Genomic DNA, 14,012 nt, shown 5'->3' on the forward strand with positions numbered 1-14,012 from the left:
AAAATACTTCGTAATTTTCTTTCCTCAAACTCCAACTCGCACAGTCGTAGGAGAGCTACTCTTCTCTTCGTCTCCTTCCTCATATTCCTCTTAGAATCCTCGAAAAATAGTCTTGCAGACAAGTGTATAGCTGCATCACCACCTCTGGTCGGCGGCGCCGCTGCCAAGTGCCAACCACCTCTCGTTTCCTGCTGCTGCTATTCTCGGTGTTGACGACAGTGTATAGCTTTTTTTTCTCTTCTATTTTCTTTCACATTCTATTTTATATCGATTTTTTTGCAATTATCTGGTGATTTTTTTTTTGTATTTATAGATCTAATAAGTGTCCAAATACATTCTATTTGTTCTGTTAGGTTTTTGTTTGGGTTTGTATTGGTGTGGTTTTATGTCTAATTAGTCTATACCCACTTCATTTTTATTTTTTTGAGGGAAGTCTATACCCACTTCATAATTGTACTTGAAAATCATGTTATCCTTTTTTTTCCCGCTTGTTTGTTACTCCGTATTATATACTATATCTGGATGTTGATTTGGGTTCTTTTTAAGGAGGGAACAGAGTAGAAAAGGAGCACTAATTTAAGGGCATAATGAAGTGTAGTTTTATTGAATTAGTTTTTTACTGATTGAAATAAGAGTTTGGGCAACTTTTTTTAATCTGAATTCTGTAGCTTGAGGAAATGTAGGTGGTACCCGTGGTAGTGGTGGTTTTGTTCATTTGAAGATAGTGTGTTAGGTTAGATTTAAACCCCTTATGCGTTAAGAGGTTTGATTATTAACAAGCCCTCTATACCATTGAACCACTTCAACCATTCAGCCTAATTTTGCAGGCTTTTGTTTATAACCTTTTTATGTCATGATGGAAAACTATGGAAATATACCTTTTATTCCCTGGCCCAGGGAGGGCGCCCCTCCTGCTCTGGATCAGGGACGTGCCTGCGTGTCAGGTTGCTGCTAGGGTGAGGTGATGTGTTTGCAGCAGCAAGTGTTGTTGCGTGTCGAGATGATGAGGCTGCTGGGTGGTGTCAAGCGAAGTTGTTGGGGTGTTTGTATCTTTGTGAGCAGAACTTAAAACTACAAGTGTTCTTTTCTGCACTCTTCTTTCCTCGTGTTTTGGTGTTTAGCAATTACCAGCAGCATGTCTGTAGATTTTATCGCATGGTTTGAGGAGCATTGGACTTGTTTTCATGAGTGGTAGATTAAATGCATTTGTAGTATACTATGTTAATATTTTAGTGGTAGATTAAATGATTTTATTGGCATTTTTACATCCAAAAAGTGTTTATTCTCATGTGGGGATGATGGATTTTGCCTGATATGATGTCAACTGATGAAATCTTGTAAACAGACTCTGTTGGGTTTGTTGTTGGCCTTGTTTTGGTTTTGTTTTATGTCTTAGTAGTCTCAGCCTGTACCCAGTTCATAATTGTACCTGGAACTCATATTATCCTGTTCTCCTTGGTCCAGGCAGGCAACCCTCCTTCCCTGGCTCAGAGATGGGCCTGTGAATAACCCACTTTTACTTCTGTCAGTTATCATTAGTGAAGGGACAATGTCGGTTATGGTGGAAACCAGTTTAGGCGAATTTGTCATTGACTTGTTCAGTGATCGCTGTCCGTTAACTTGCAAGAACTTTTTGAAGCTTTGCAAGTAAGTTTCTCCTCCCCCTTCCCTTGTTCTTTGTTATGATTTTCCCATAATTTAATTATTGAGTGATTTTATTGTATAATTGTTGAGCGGTTTGTGTAATGCTGGAAGAGTGAAAGCAATGGGCGTAAAGTAATAGTATGTTTATGTTTATTTCTGCAGGATCAAATACTACAATGGCTGTTTGTTTCACACTGTGCAGAAGGATTTTACCGCTCAAACTGGTGATCCAACTGGAACAGGCAGTGGTGGCGACTCCATCTATAGGTATGTATTGTCAAATAATGTAATTATATGAAGGTTGAGGTTCTTTTTGTTCCTCTAGGAATTGAATTCACCAAGTTAAAGAAAATGTTCACTGATGGGGCTTTAATCGGCATAATGAATTCAACTGAATTCTGGTTCAGTAAGAGATCTGATCCACTTTACGCATGCATTTCCCCTTGTAGTATGATAAAAGAGTTATTGCTGATACATTGATCACCCTTATCAAACAAAACAAAAAAGGCTCATTCTCTGAAAATGATAGCTAGGATCTAGCTCTTGGAAGTTTGAAAAATATGAAATTGATTGTAGGACATGGACTTCTCCAAATTAAGGCTTCCATCTCTCTCTCTTTTCCTTCTCTCGGTTGGGATGGGGTTTACGTATTCCAAACCCAGCTGGTTTTGATTTGGGTAGTCTTAAATTACAAGCAATCATGAACCTTTCACAAAAATAAGTATCTTGATATTTTAACCAAACGGAAAATAGAAAAGGAAATTATTGTAGGCGATTTGAAACTTTTTAGTCGTTTCATCTTGTTTCAGTTATTTTTGACACACGCAAAGGTTTAAACAACGGGTATTAATAACTGCAGATTTTATCTTCTTTGTGCAAATACTAATTACAAAACTGCCCTTTAGTAAAATAAAGGTAGGAGCTCTCACTTTCCGCCTTGAATTTTCTCCCTCACTTTTTTGTGCTCCAAATTATTATGTTTTGTGTATCATTTAACCATCTTAATATTTTATTGATTTTTGTTATTTGTAGACAAAGTATAGATATATCTTGGCCCTTTTGCTATTACATCTTGGCCATTTAGGTGTAAGTTTTTTTGCAATAAAAACTGAAAAGCCAAGGTTTCCAATCTGAAACTCTTCTTTGAAAGTATTAAAACTGGTTCGTTGAGGATTTCGGTTGCCATGAACATGGCGTGTTTCAGGTAGAAGAAGGGAAGTTAATGGTTGATTGTGGAAAGGATTAAAGGTTGAGCGGTGGTTTCATACCCTCAGGCAGAAAGAAGTAGGAAGAAATAAAATAAAGAGATTGTTAAGGGTAGTTGTACCATACCAGTTTAGCTCAAAGAAAGCTATTTACTGTGTAAACAATGGGATGATCAATGTTTGTAAAAATAGATCATAGGGCTTTGTCTATGATATATGTGGATATGGTAATACTTGGGTGAAAAAATGATGAAAGAGAGACATAAAATAAAGGGCAGGAAAGGATTAAACAACATTGTAAACTTTATACTTTATTCTGATTAAGTAAGATTAAGAAAGATTAAATAAAAAAATAAAGTTGAAACTGTGCGCTGATCAAATTTCTCTCCATTTATACTCCTTAGTCTATGGTGTGGACTGTTGAAGGCCTAAAGCTACCTTTTTTCTAGTGCTTGCTTTATAGACCTGGCAAATATCTAACACAAATAACAAAACAAAAAGTTGGATTTTAAATATGAAATCATGACCCAGAACCCGAAAATGACTGAACTTAAACATCCAAAACAAGGGTAAAACCTTACCTGACCTTACCTGACTTGACATGTAGAAAAGCCTCCCTTCCCCCGATTGAAAGCCAACAAGTGAACCTTTGAAGCATTTTGGTTTCAAATTCGCCAATTCGGTTAAAGACAAGCTGTATAGTGCTTTTGTGCGTTTGTGTTTTATTAGAATGGATTATAATGTTTATTTTCGGTATGTCACCATTACTGTTAGCTCCGATTTAGAAAATTGAGTAGTTTGGTAATTGCGAACACTATTATTTAAGTTTAAATCATATATGCATATGTACTGCATTGTCCGTTTTTTTACACTGCCTTTTTCCATGAATGGAAAGTAGAAAAAATGCCTTTGACCATTGGATCAGCCTACAACCAAACTTTGTTGCTCATGGTCAAGGGGTTGTCCACCTAACACTGAAAATGACCCGACCTAGAAATGACCCAAACCCAAAACCACTCACTTTATTATTTGTACATGAGGTGACATTAATCTTTCTTGTAGGTTTCTATATGGTGACCAAGCCCGTTTCTTCAATGATGAAATTTACCCAGGCGTGAAGCACACAAAAATGGGTACTGTCGCCATGGCTAGTGCTGGGGAGAACCTGAATGCATCCCAGGTAAAGAAAATAGCATAGTCTACTTAACTCTAACACGTCTTTGATAAGATATTGTGCATAGAACACTACTTTTTTCATTCAGAATTTCTTCTTACAATACGGCTCTGGTTGCAGTTCTATATAACATTACGGGATGACCTTGACTACCTTGATGAGAAGCATACTGTAAGTGGGTTAATCTTGTGATTTGTTTCCTCATTCGTGCCATTTTCCCTTTCCTTCAGTTCCTTATTAGAATTGATGGTGATGCATGTGCGCAACGATTCAGTGAATACTTCCATTAATTTTAGTTATTTCATCTACTTGAGCTTCGGGTAATGCATATTATTATATTAACATCTGTATGTTTGTTGTTCAAGCACAAGTTTATGTGTCATCTCTTTGTATCTTTGCTTCTCTCTTGTCCATCCCCTCTTCCTCTCCCAGTCTTTCTTTCTTTCTTTTGATCTATGCCTTATCCCCTTCACTCTGACTGGTGATAACTGATAAGGATGCATGAATCAAACATCGGGTTAGTTTTTTGTATCCTTTCTAGACTGATGCATGTGATCAAGAAAACAACAGTGTAACAGTTTTTAATTGCTTCTTTTTTGTTAGAAAAAGAACTATCTTTTTGTGTTCTATTGATAAAAAAATTTGAAATTTTACTGCTACGTGCATCATGTATGGTAGGTGATGTACAAGTAACATAGTATGTTGTAGTCTGCTAGTCGTATTGGGCTGTGTCATTTCATTAATTGATTTCTAGTCTTTCTAGCTGTTAGAGTGTCTGTTAGGAGACATTGTAATTGTTCATTGTTGTAATACTTCTAACTAGGAAGTTACATTACAAGGCAATATTGAAGCTTATTTTTTCTAGAGAGAGAAAAAAACTAATTTTTTTCAGACATCATTATGGAATTTAAGAACTTTGAGGTATTAATTATTACTCCGATTTCCTCAAATTTTTAGTTTCTCTGGGAATGAAATTTAAGAAAGAAACAAAACGAGGGAAGTGCTTGGTTTCATATTCCATGACTTTGCTTTAAGGGAGGAAAACTAATTTCCTATTAGCAAAGCTTTCTCATATAATGGGAAGATCAAGTTCCTTGAGTTTGTGCAGTATATGGAGTGTCGGAGGTGAGAAGTTTTGTTTTTATCCTCTACTGCGTTGGATTTATTACACGTACAATTTGTGCGGTTCTGAGGAACCAAATAGAAGTTGTTGCGTAATGCTTTAATGGCAATGTTTTGATGTCTAGTTTTAGCATAGACGACATGCATCTTTTTTAGGAGACACCTTATCAAATAGTTTGTTGTGGGATAGGCTAAGAAACCTTATTTAAGCTCCTTGTTGGCTAAGGCGGTTGGGCCTTTCAAAAGCTACGCGATTGGGGAGACCTAAAGAAACTAGTCCAGTCGAGATCTCTGTTTTCTGTTTCAGCCTTTCAGGGCAGAGGCAGCTTGTCTTCCTACTATGTTCGGTCTGGTTGCTGTTGACTCTCTTATATTTTGGTTCTGGAAAGTGGAAGTAGTTTCATTTAGAACAAAATTTCTTTACATGCAATGATGCTTAAAACCTCCGGTCTATTTAAGTTGTGTTCAAAAGCATCATCAAGAACTTGTGATTTGTGAAGAGGTGGAATTTTTGTTGCTTGAAGGTGAAAATGAGCATTGATGCTACCTACTCTGGACCTTTGACCATGTATTATTCCCTTGTTGATTTGGAATCAACTATTGCTGCATTGCGCTCGAACAATTGAGTGGTGAAACTGTGAAAAAAAGTATTAGATTCACATGGCAAGCATGTCGATTGTATTTTAATATTAGACATATTCCAGAAATTTGAACCAACTATCTACGTTGCTCCTATTGTCCATGTCTCAATTGTAGAAGAAGGGTTTGTTTAGGTATTTGGCTATTTGAGATGACCTTAAAACCTTAGTTGAAAGCACAACCCCCAACATGGAATTCTTTCACTATTTAAAGGCGAGTTCTCTGTAATTTTTGTTCTGCGTTTTTCTTACCGGTTTCCTTTTTATGTTTATTAAACCAACTATTGGGCATCCGCTCTTGGAAGGGAAGGGATTGAACGATGATGGTAGTTGCTTGTCTGTGATGGTTTATTGCCTAACTCCATGTTTAATTCCTTTTAATGGGTCCCTAAATGATTTTGGTGGTTGTTGTTGTTGATACAAGACCATCTTAAGTGACAAGAGTTTAATTGTTGATTAGGTATTTGGGGAGGTTGCAGAAGGTCTTGAGACGCTGACGAGAATAAATGAAGCTTATTTGGATGAGAAAGGGAGACCATATAAGAATATAAGGTAATCATCTTCACATTTGATGTTCTTGATTCAAATTGAGTTCACTCTGCTAATGACCATAATGAATTAGTAACTAAACCTCTACACGTGTAATGTTATTTCTATTTTATTTCAACAGAATAAAGCACACTTATGTACTTGACGATCCTTTTGAAGACCCTCCACTGCTGACTGATTTAATACCCGATGCTTCCCCTGAAGGCATACCAAGAGAAGAGGTAGTAGTTCTTTCGCTTTCTCCGATCTCTGTCTCTCACTCTCTCTAACTGTCTCTCTCTCTTTCATTCTTGTTTTTCTCTTCTATCTGGAGGCCCACTTTATTTTTGGGGGGTCCCTTCCAGTCTTCTTCTTCAATGTACTGCTAGTGCTAACATACCATACAGAAGTTCTGCTTGTTTGTTCCACTCCATTTTTATTTCTTTTATGATGAGTTCGGAAGGTCAAATTAAAGGTGTCTCCACCGCTAGCTCTAAAGAGAGAAGTCAAGTACTCATGTCATCATGTGTCTTCTCTTTGAATTTTTTTTGTCTATTTTCTTAAAGGCTTTTAGTTTGCGGTATCCCGTTTTTTTCTTTTTTGAAGGATATTACTTAGATATTCACAGGGATCTTTTTTTTTTAAAAAAATTAAAAAGTACAATAAAACATAAAAGTATGCCTCGCTTACAAAAAACGTGTGCCCTGCTGATCTCTACCTGATTGTTGGGAGTTCAGATTTCTTAATTTCCTCTGCTGACGATAAACTCTTCCATGTTATGGTGAACTGAGAATTGGTTTAGCTTCTTGCATCACTGTTTTTCGAATTCTAGAGCTTTTTTGTTTATGACCCGCTTTAATTTCTCCCACTTTCAAAACTCTTTTGACATTTTTCTCCATCTTTCTTTCTTGCATTTCTTGTACATAGGTTGTAGATGATGTGAGACTTGAAGATGATTGGGAACCCATGGATGAACAATTAGCTCCAGAAGATCTGGTGGAAGCTATACGTACAAAGGAAGCACATTCCAGGGCTGTGGTTCTTGAAAGTGTAAGTATATTTTCACATATCTATTATTTTATCGATTAATCCGTTCTAAAAGAAAGATAACACATCAAGCATGATGTACATATCTATTTTGTAACAGATTGGTGACATCCCAGATGCTGATGTAAAGCCTCCTGATAATGTGTTGTTTGTGTGCAAACTTAATCCGGTTACGGAGGTGAGTTTTCAGTCTCTCCAGAAAATTCTGCCTTTAAACCGCCATCATTTTTGTTTTTTTGGATTCGATAATTGTCAGGCCTGTAGGACCAACCCCTGTAAGGCTAGGGGAGTAGAGGACTAAAGGGAAACCCAGTCGACAAGAATTTTAGCCAATAATTGAAGCTACACATGCAAACCAGTGTGACTAAAAAAACCATAGAAAAATAGTAATTGATGTTGAACTTTGGTCACGAGGTTTCACAAGCAGCATATCTTGCCGCTCATCATGCTGTTGCTGTTAATTGACATATTGGATAATACTCTATCTTTCTAACACAAGTGGCTAAGTGCTTTTAAAAATCCAAAATCCCCTTGTTAGATTATACTTCCAAATATTTTTTGGTGATTTGTGAGCTTTGAGCATTTGCATTGACTATTATACGAGATTTCAAGTGTGAAACTTTGAATTTCATTAATATCATGTGATTAATCTACCTAAATCTCTTGTACATTTTACCTATCTAAGGTGCAACCGTGCAACAGTCAGAAGGGTACATTAAACAGCGCAGTGCAGTATGGATAGGCAAACACAAGTGGCGTTGGAAAGGTTGTTAGAGCATCTCCAATAGTAAGCTAATTTGACAATTAGCTTGTTATGCCACATAAGATTTCAAGCTATTTCATTGTCTAGCTAATTTGTGCTCCAATGGCTAGCAACTAGCTTGTTATTTAAATTAGTCCCACTTGTCAATTGATTACTTGACAACTTTGGGAGCTAGTTGTTAAGTAAATAAGCTTAAACAAGCTAATTTGCTTGGCCAAGCCAATTTATTATTTTCACTCCAATGGTCTAGCTATTAGCTTGAAACTTTTTTAAATTTCAAGCTAGTCCCTAGCTACAACCATTGGAGATGCTCTTAGATGAGAGAAAAGGGAATCTAGGAATTGTAATACACAGAGGCTAGGCGTGAGAGAGGAATTCATTCAAAAATTATGTGATTCGATGATGTTTTCTTTTGTATTGTAGAGTCCCAGCTATTGGTGTTCATTGTTTTGTGAAAAACCAGCCAGCACCTGAGATAACTGATATGATACCCGAAATTGTCAAATTTGTGTGGTTGAAAAACTCTTCCAAACTTAACTCCCTACCAAACTTTAAATACAAGAATACTACTCTTAATGCCGTAAGTCAAGTGCAATTGCTTCATAGTTGTATCTTAAGTTGGTTACTAAAATATATCTTTTTCTAAAAAAACGTAGGTAGATATTTGCAGTTGTTGCTACAGTGTGATTTTGTAAACTTAGATAAATTATTTGTATGAATGTAGAATGGGAGAGGAATGAATTTGGAAAGAGAACCTTATGTTGCTAAGTAAAACTGACAAAAATAAAGGACTTAAATTTCCAAATAATATTATTAAAACAGAACTTGTGCATGTTTTGGGTACCTTCTTGACCCAACAACCGGTCTGTGACCAGAACTGGATACCTGACACAGTTTTGATCCAAAAAACGGGTAATTTCAAAATAAATATATTTACTAACCTTTTTGTAGCGGGTCACCGTGTCGGGTATTTTTTGACAATCCCTTATCCCAGTCTCTCAAAAGCTGTGGAAGCTTGCTACTTTTGAACTCAATTAATTCAATCACCATAGTCGACCGTACTATATCTTCATGTTCTTCTCTCTCTCCTCTTTTCTACTCTCATTTCTGCAATCTGTCTGAATTAATTACATATCATATGCTTAGTGGTTTTAATACTGAATGGAATGACTAATGTGTTAATATAAGTATATAACAGCCTGTAAGAGAAGTTGTAGTGTGATGTTAAAAAGCAATGTATAATGGATTTTCTCGGATTGGCATGTTGGTAATTCCTATAGAATGGTCGTTGAACATACTTTTCTTAGTTTCATGCACCGACTTTCAATCCAACCTTGAAGTTGGAGAGATGAAATCAGAACCCCCTTGTCCCAGATACTGGGAGGTGGGAGCCGAATGGCCATTTAACTCCACATGATTATTGACATTTTAAATATATTTGCTTTTGTAAGTTAATATTTGTGTGTACTGTTGATGTAGGATGAAGACTTGCATACAATATTCTCACGCTTTGGAACTGTTACATCGTGAGTGAATATACCAATTACTTTAGCAATGATGATCTATTAATTTGGGTTTGTTTCTGAACCTAATGGTTTGCTTGCAGGGCTGAGGTTATCCGTGATTTCAAGACTGGAGATAGCCTGTGTTATGCTTTCATTGGTTAGTAGAATATTCTTTGATTACAGGTGTACATATTTATTATTAGGCAGTGGAAGACAGGGAGACAGTATTTAATGGTAAACAAGCACAAAAATAAGAACTATAAATTGGTCTGAGCCATATGGCTGAGACTAAAGGGCTCAATAATGAGATTTTCATGCAAGATTGCAAGGCGCTGTGTGGTTAGGGTCTTAGAGGTATCAAGAAAAGCAAAGGGAATTTATGCTTTGTTTCTACTTGTGTGTCTGATTTAGTAAACCCGTTTTCTCTCTGCTTAATGGAGTCACTCGGAACTCATCTATTCTGATCTTCTCCCTGTCCAAGGGTTTCTATCTCCACTTTTCGGAATTTGGTCTCATCCATTCATCCCTTTTGCTCACTTGCAAATGTATACCTTACCCTCATTGAACCTTCAGTACTTAGGTTCCCATAACATAACGTAACTCATCTAACTTTTTATGTTATCCTCTCTTTTTCTTTCCTTTTTTAGTTACATTTATGGGACATATAAACACGATTGTATTCCTCACCATGTTTCGAAATGCTTTGTGTGTGTCTTTTATGTCGTATTTGTGTTTCTTGGTGTCTTAAAAGTTATAACATTTCAAATTTAAAAGATGTCGAAACACATTCCGCTGGAAATGTCAATGCCTCACAACCAACTGTCCCTATCCCAAGTGAGCTTCACCTATTCATGACTCGAATTGAAAATTATCCAACTTGAACCAAACCTGCCCAAAAGTAATGTAAGTAATATTGATTAATTTAGCATAATAAACTACTCCCTCCGTTCCTGAATACTCGAATTGTGTTCGCGCCTAGTTTTAGGTACCTTGGTGGGTAGTACATGGAATAGAGTAAACTAATGTGCAAGTGGGGTTAATAGGGATAGTTTAATTGTTTGTGGGGGAGAAGAATGATAAATAACTGATACAAGGGGGTTTAGTAGGAGAGAGAAACAATAAAGAATTAGTGGTCCCATGCTTTAATACGAAGTGTTGCGAGTATTCAGGAACGAAGGGAGTAAATGACAATAAACCGGAATAGTTTATGGGCAGACTAAATATACCCGACTCCCATGAAAAAATTTACCTGCTCTACTCGACTACTCGTATCAGAATTCCTACCCAAGGAGCCAAATACCGTTCTTGTCTGTACTTCCATTCAGAAGTAGTTATATAAAGCTGCTAGAGTTAATCCACATTAATCATGCCGCCTTACCAAGTTGATAAAAAAAATCGTTTCAGATCGTGTCTCCAGTAACAATGGCCACCATCATTAATAATAGGGAATCCATCAAATCCCATCACAAACTCCACCTATCCAACAGCCTAAATTCCCATTGAAATATTGTCTTCAAAGGCTCGAAGTACCTGTTTTGGACATTTGTTAAATGACAATTTGCCTTCCACCTCCATCCCTACCAAATTGGGGTCCCAGCCAGCTAAGTTTCACCTGCTCTTTCTACCTTTGTTAAACATGAATTCTCTCGTCTCCTTCACCATCCACTCCTTCTCTTGCAAACCGAATAGCAAAGGAGATATTCCATGTTATCTGAACTCCGAAACCTACCTATCATACAATGAACTAGAGGACCTTCTTATTTTACTCATGTTCTCAGAAAAGAGTGATGTTGACATGTTCTCAGAAAAGTATTAGCCCGAATTATTTTACTCTATCTTTATGAAGGAATATGTATCTAATAACGATTGTCTTTCTGCCATCAATTTACATCACCTTTGAGTGAGTTGAAAAACTTAAGCTTAGTATTTAAGTGGAAGAAATCAATTGGCTCACTCAACTACCCTTCTCGTTTTCTTTTATTTTGTTTATTTTTATTTTGTAATTGCATATTACATCAGACTTACTAAAATATTTTCTTACATATTACCGCTACATTGATAATGTGATGACTGACTACTAATGTTTGATGCAACAGAGTTTGAGAGTAATGAAGCTTGTGAGCAAGCTTACTTTAAGGTTTGTTATGCTCAAGAATATACATGACCTTTCCCCGGTCAACATTTTGTTTCCCTGTGCTGTTCCAGCTTTTCTGACTAGTTTTTTCTTCTACTATGAGCCCTAGTCAAAAGAAGCTATACTGCCTGGTGACATAAACTTGTGAAACATAAATCTTTTTTTATGTTGATTGTTCATAGATTGCTTTTGGTGATAAATCTCAGTTGTCTCTTAGAATGTTGTTGCATTTTTAATGTGTGAAAAGTAGACGTGGACGTCTTGTGGGGATATCATAAGAAGAAAAGTTGATTGATACATTTTAGGGTGAGGGATCCTATAAGTAAAATGGATTGTATCGTAAGTGTGTGATATTGAATAAGTATAAGAGGCCTTGAACAGAAGGGATAACATAAACATTTTTGAGCAATCATTTTGTTAAATGGATTTTGTATGGACCATAAAACCATGTTCAAGAAGTTGTATCTCTCAGTCTTGGAAAGTCATCCTAATTTGATGTCAATTTGCATTTTATTATCTTCAAGTTATTAGCTCATTTTTTCTTTAGTTTGTCTTTCCCGCCACCAAATAAGGGGAATTTAGTAAAAGAAAGAAATGAATAACATGGACTTATGGGTCAATTGAACTTGGTAGACCTTATTTAGCTTGTACTTTTCGTTGACGCAGATGGACAATGCATTGATAGATGACAGAAGGATAAAAGTTGATTTTAGTCAGAGTGTTTCAAAGCTTTGGAATCAGTTCAGAAGGAAGGGAACTCAAGGTAAAATCACTCTGTTATTTATTTTACTTTTTCATTTCTTTATCTTTACTTACTTTTCTTTTTGATGCTGGAGAGGAGGTAGCATCACTAGTCATAATTTTTTATAATTAGATGTGTTGCAGGTCTATAAGAGTCCATTCTTTTCTCTATAGTGCCATTGCCATAGGATAAAGCAACAGCCTGGAGCCCTGGTATATGGAATGAAAATAAAGGCCTTTTTTTAGATTGCCACATCATACCTTACAGGACTTTAAAGTTTAAATTTACCGTGTCACGTATTAAAGTACATTGATTAAAGCCATCATGCATACAATTTACATACAAGATACCTTAGGAGCTAAGATTCATACTTGAGTCATTATAAGTGCTTAGAACACTTCAGTTGTTCGTAAAACAATGAGATAAACATGTTTTTGAGTATAATATAAAAGGCATAGTTGTAAACACTTGAATTACAATGTTGAAGTGGTATCTTTCCACTTCTCCAGGTTGTGCGAAAACATGTTTTCAAGTATAATCTAAAAGGTATAGTTGTAAATACTTGAATTGCAATGTTGAAATAGTACTTTCCACTTTTCCAGTTCATGGCAGTGATGGCACGGTATGAGACTTTGCAAGGCTGAGATGCCACTTCTGCAACTCTTCAACCGTTATTGATATTGCATTTTTTATGCCTTGTAATGAAGTGTTATCCATTTCTTTCTTGGAAAAATTGATTCTAAAAATACAACCTTTAAGCGATCTGCTTAAAAAGGGCTGACTTTCCGTTTAACTAAGAATAACACAACCTTTTAGACCTGTCTTCTTTTAAAGGGCTCCCTACATAAATGACTTGCTAGAATAGGTAATATGTAAACCAACCTCACAAAGTAAACATTTTTTCTTTATATAATTAACAAGAAGATTAAAAAATATTGTAGCATATTACCTATTTTAGCAAATTATTATAGAGGGGAGCCTTTTAAAAGAAGATAGGTCCAAAAGGTTGTGTTATTCTTAGATAAACATAAAGTCAACCCTTTTTAAGTAGATTTCTTAAAGGTTGTATTTTTAGAATCAATTTTTCCTTCTTTCTTTTTTTCCCAAAATGCCTGATTTTGCTGTGTTTATTATTGGAGCATTTATCGCATTATCGGGGATGTGATTGAAACAGATAATGATAAATGACCGGGGGTTAAGAGAATACGGTATTCAGAATTTGCGTCTTCTTTGTTGAATGTTCATTTTTCGATTCTGATGCTAAGTTATGTAAACAGAATCTCTTAGAATTTGGATTTTTTAGTTTGGGAGAGAACCCTCATGATATGTAAGAGCTGGACATTTTTAATATTTTCTCGATGAGAGAGGTCGGAAAAGACATTATCTTGTAATTAATGTTGCTATACCATCCCTGTCATGATCCTAGTCTAACTCTTAGGGCAGTTCATAATACAGCCACATGGAATGGTGCATCTTGCCATTGATGGGATCTAGGGATATATTATTATGG

The 14,012-nt window shown here is 36.0% G+C and overlaps 1 protein-coding gene across 2 annotated transcripts in view; it reads left to right on the top strand.

The window, feature by feature from the left end:
- LOC110777455 (peptidyl-prolyl cis-trans isomerase CYP59) overlaps positions 1-14,012 on the top strand; it is a 16,360-nt gene continuing 2,348 nt past the window's right edge. Inside the window, exons 1-13 of one of the 2 annotated variants that reach the window (XM_021982059.2) lie at positions 1-220; positions 1,465-1,647; positions 1,807-1,911; positions 3,912-4,029; positions 4,144-4,194; positions 6,244-6,335; positions 6,454-6,553; positions 7,239-7,361; positions 7,459-7,536; positions 9,601-9,647; positions 9,728-9,783; positions 11,723-11,763; positions 12,427-12,523. In XM_021982059.2, the coding sequence (XP_021837751.2) occupies positions 1,550-1,647; positions 1,807-1,911; positions 3,912-4,029; positions 4,144-4,194; positions 6,244-6,335; positions 6,454-6,553; positions 7,239-7,361; positions 7,459-7,536; positions 9,601-9,647; positions 9,728-9,783; positions 11,723-11,763; positions 12,427-12,523 (1,006 nt within the window). In that variant the 5' untranslated portion in view covers positions 1-220; positions 1,465-1,549. The remainder of the gene's footprint in view (positions 221-1,464; positions 1,648-1,806; positions 1,912-3,911; positions 4,030-4,143; positions 4,195-6,243; positions 6,336-6,453; positions 6,554-7,238; positions 7,362-7,458; positions 7,537-9,600; positions 9,648-9,727; positions 9,784-11,722; positions 11,764-12,426; positions 12,524-14,012) is intronic. The other variant, XM_021982060.2, reaches the window with a different exon arrangement.

The sequence above is a fragment of the Spinacia oleracea genome, chromosome 1, assembly GCF_020520425.1.
Source record: "Spinacia oleracea cultivar Varoflay chromosome 1, BTI_SOV_V1, whole genome shotgun sequence".
NCBI lineage: Eukaryota > Viridiplantae > Streptophyta > Magnoliopsida > Caryophyllales > Amaranthaceae > Spinacia > Spinacia oleracea.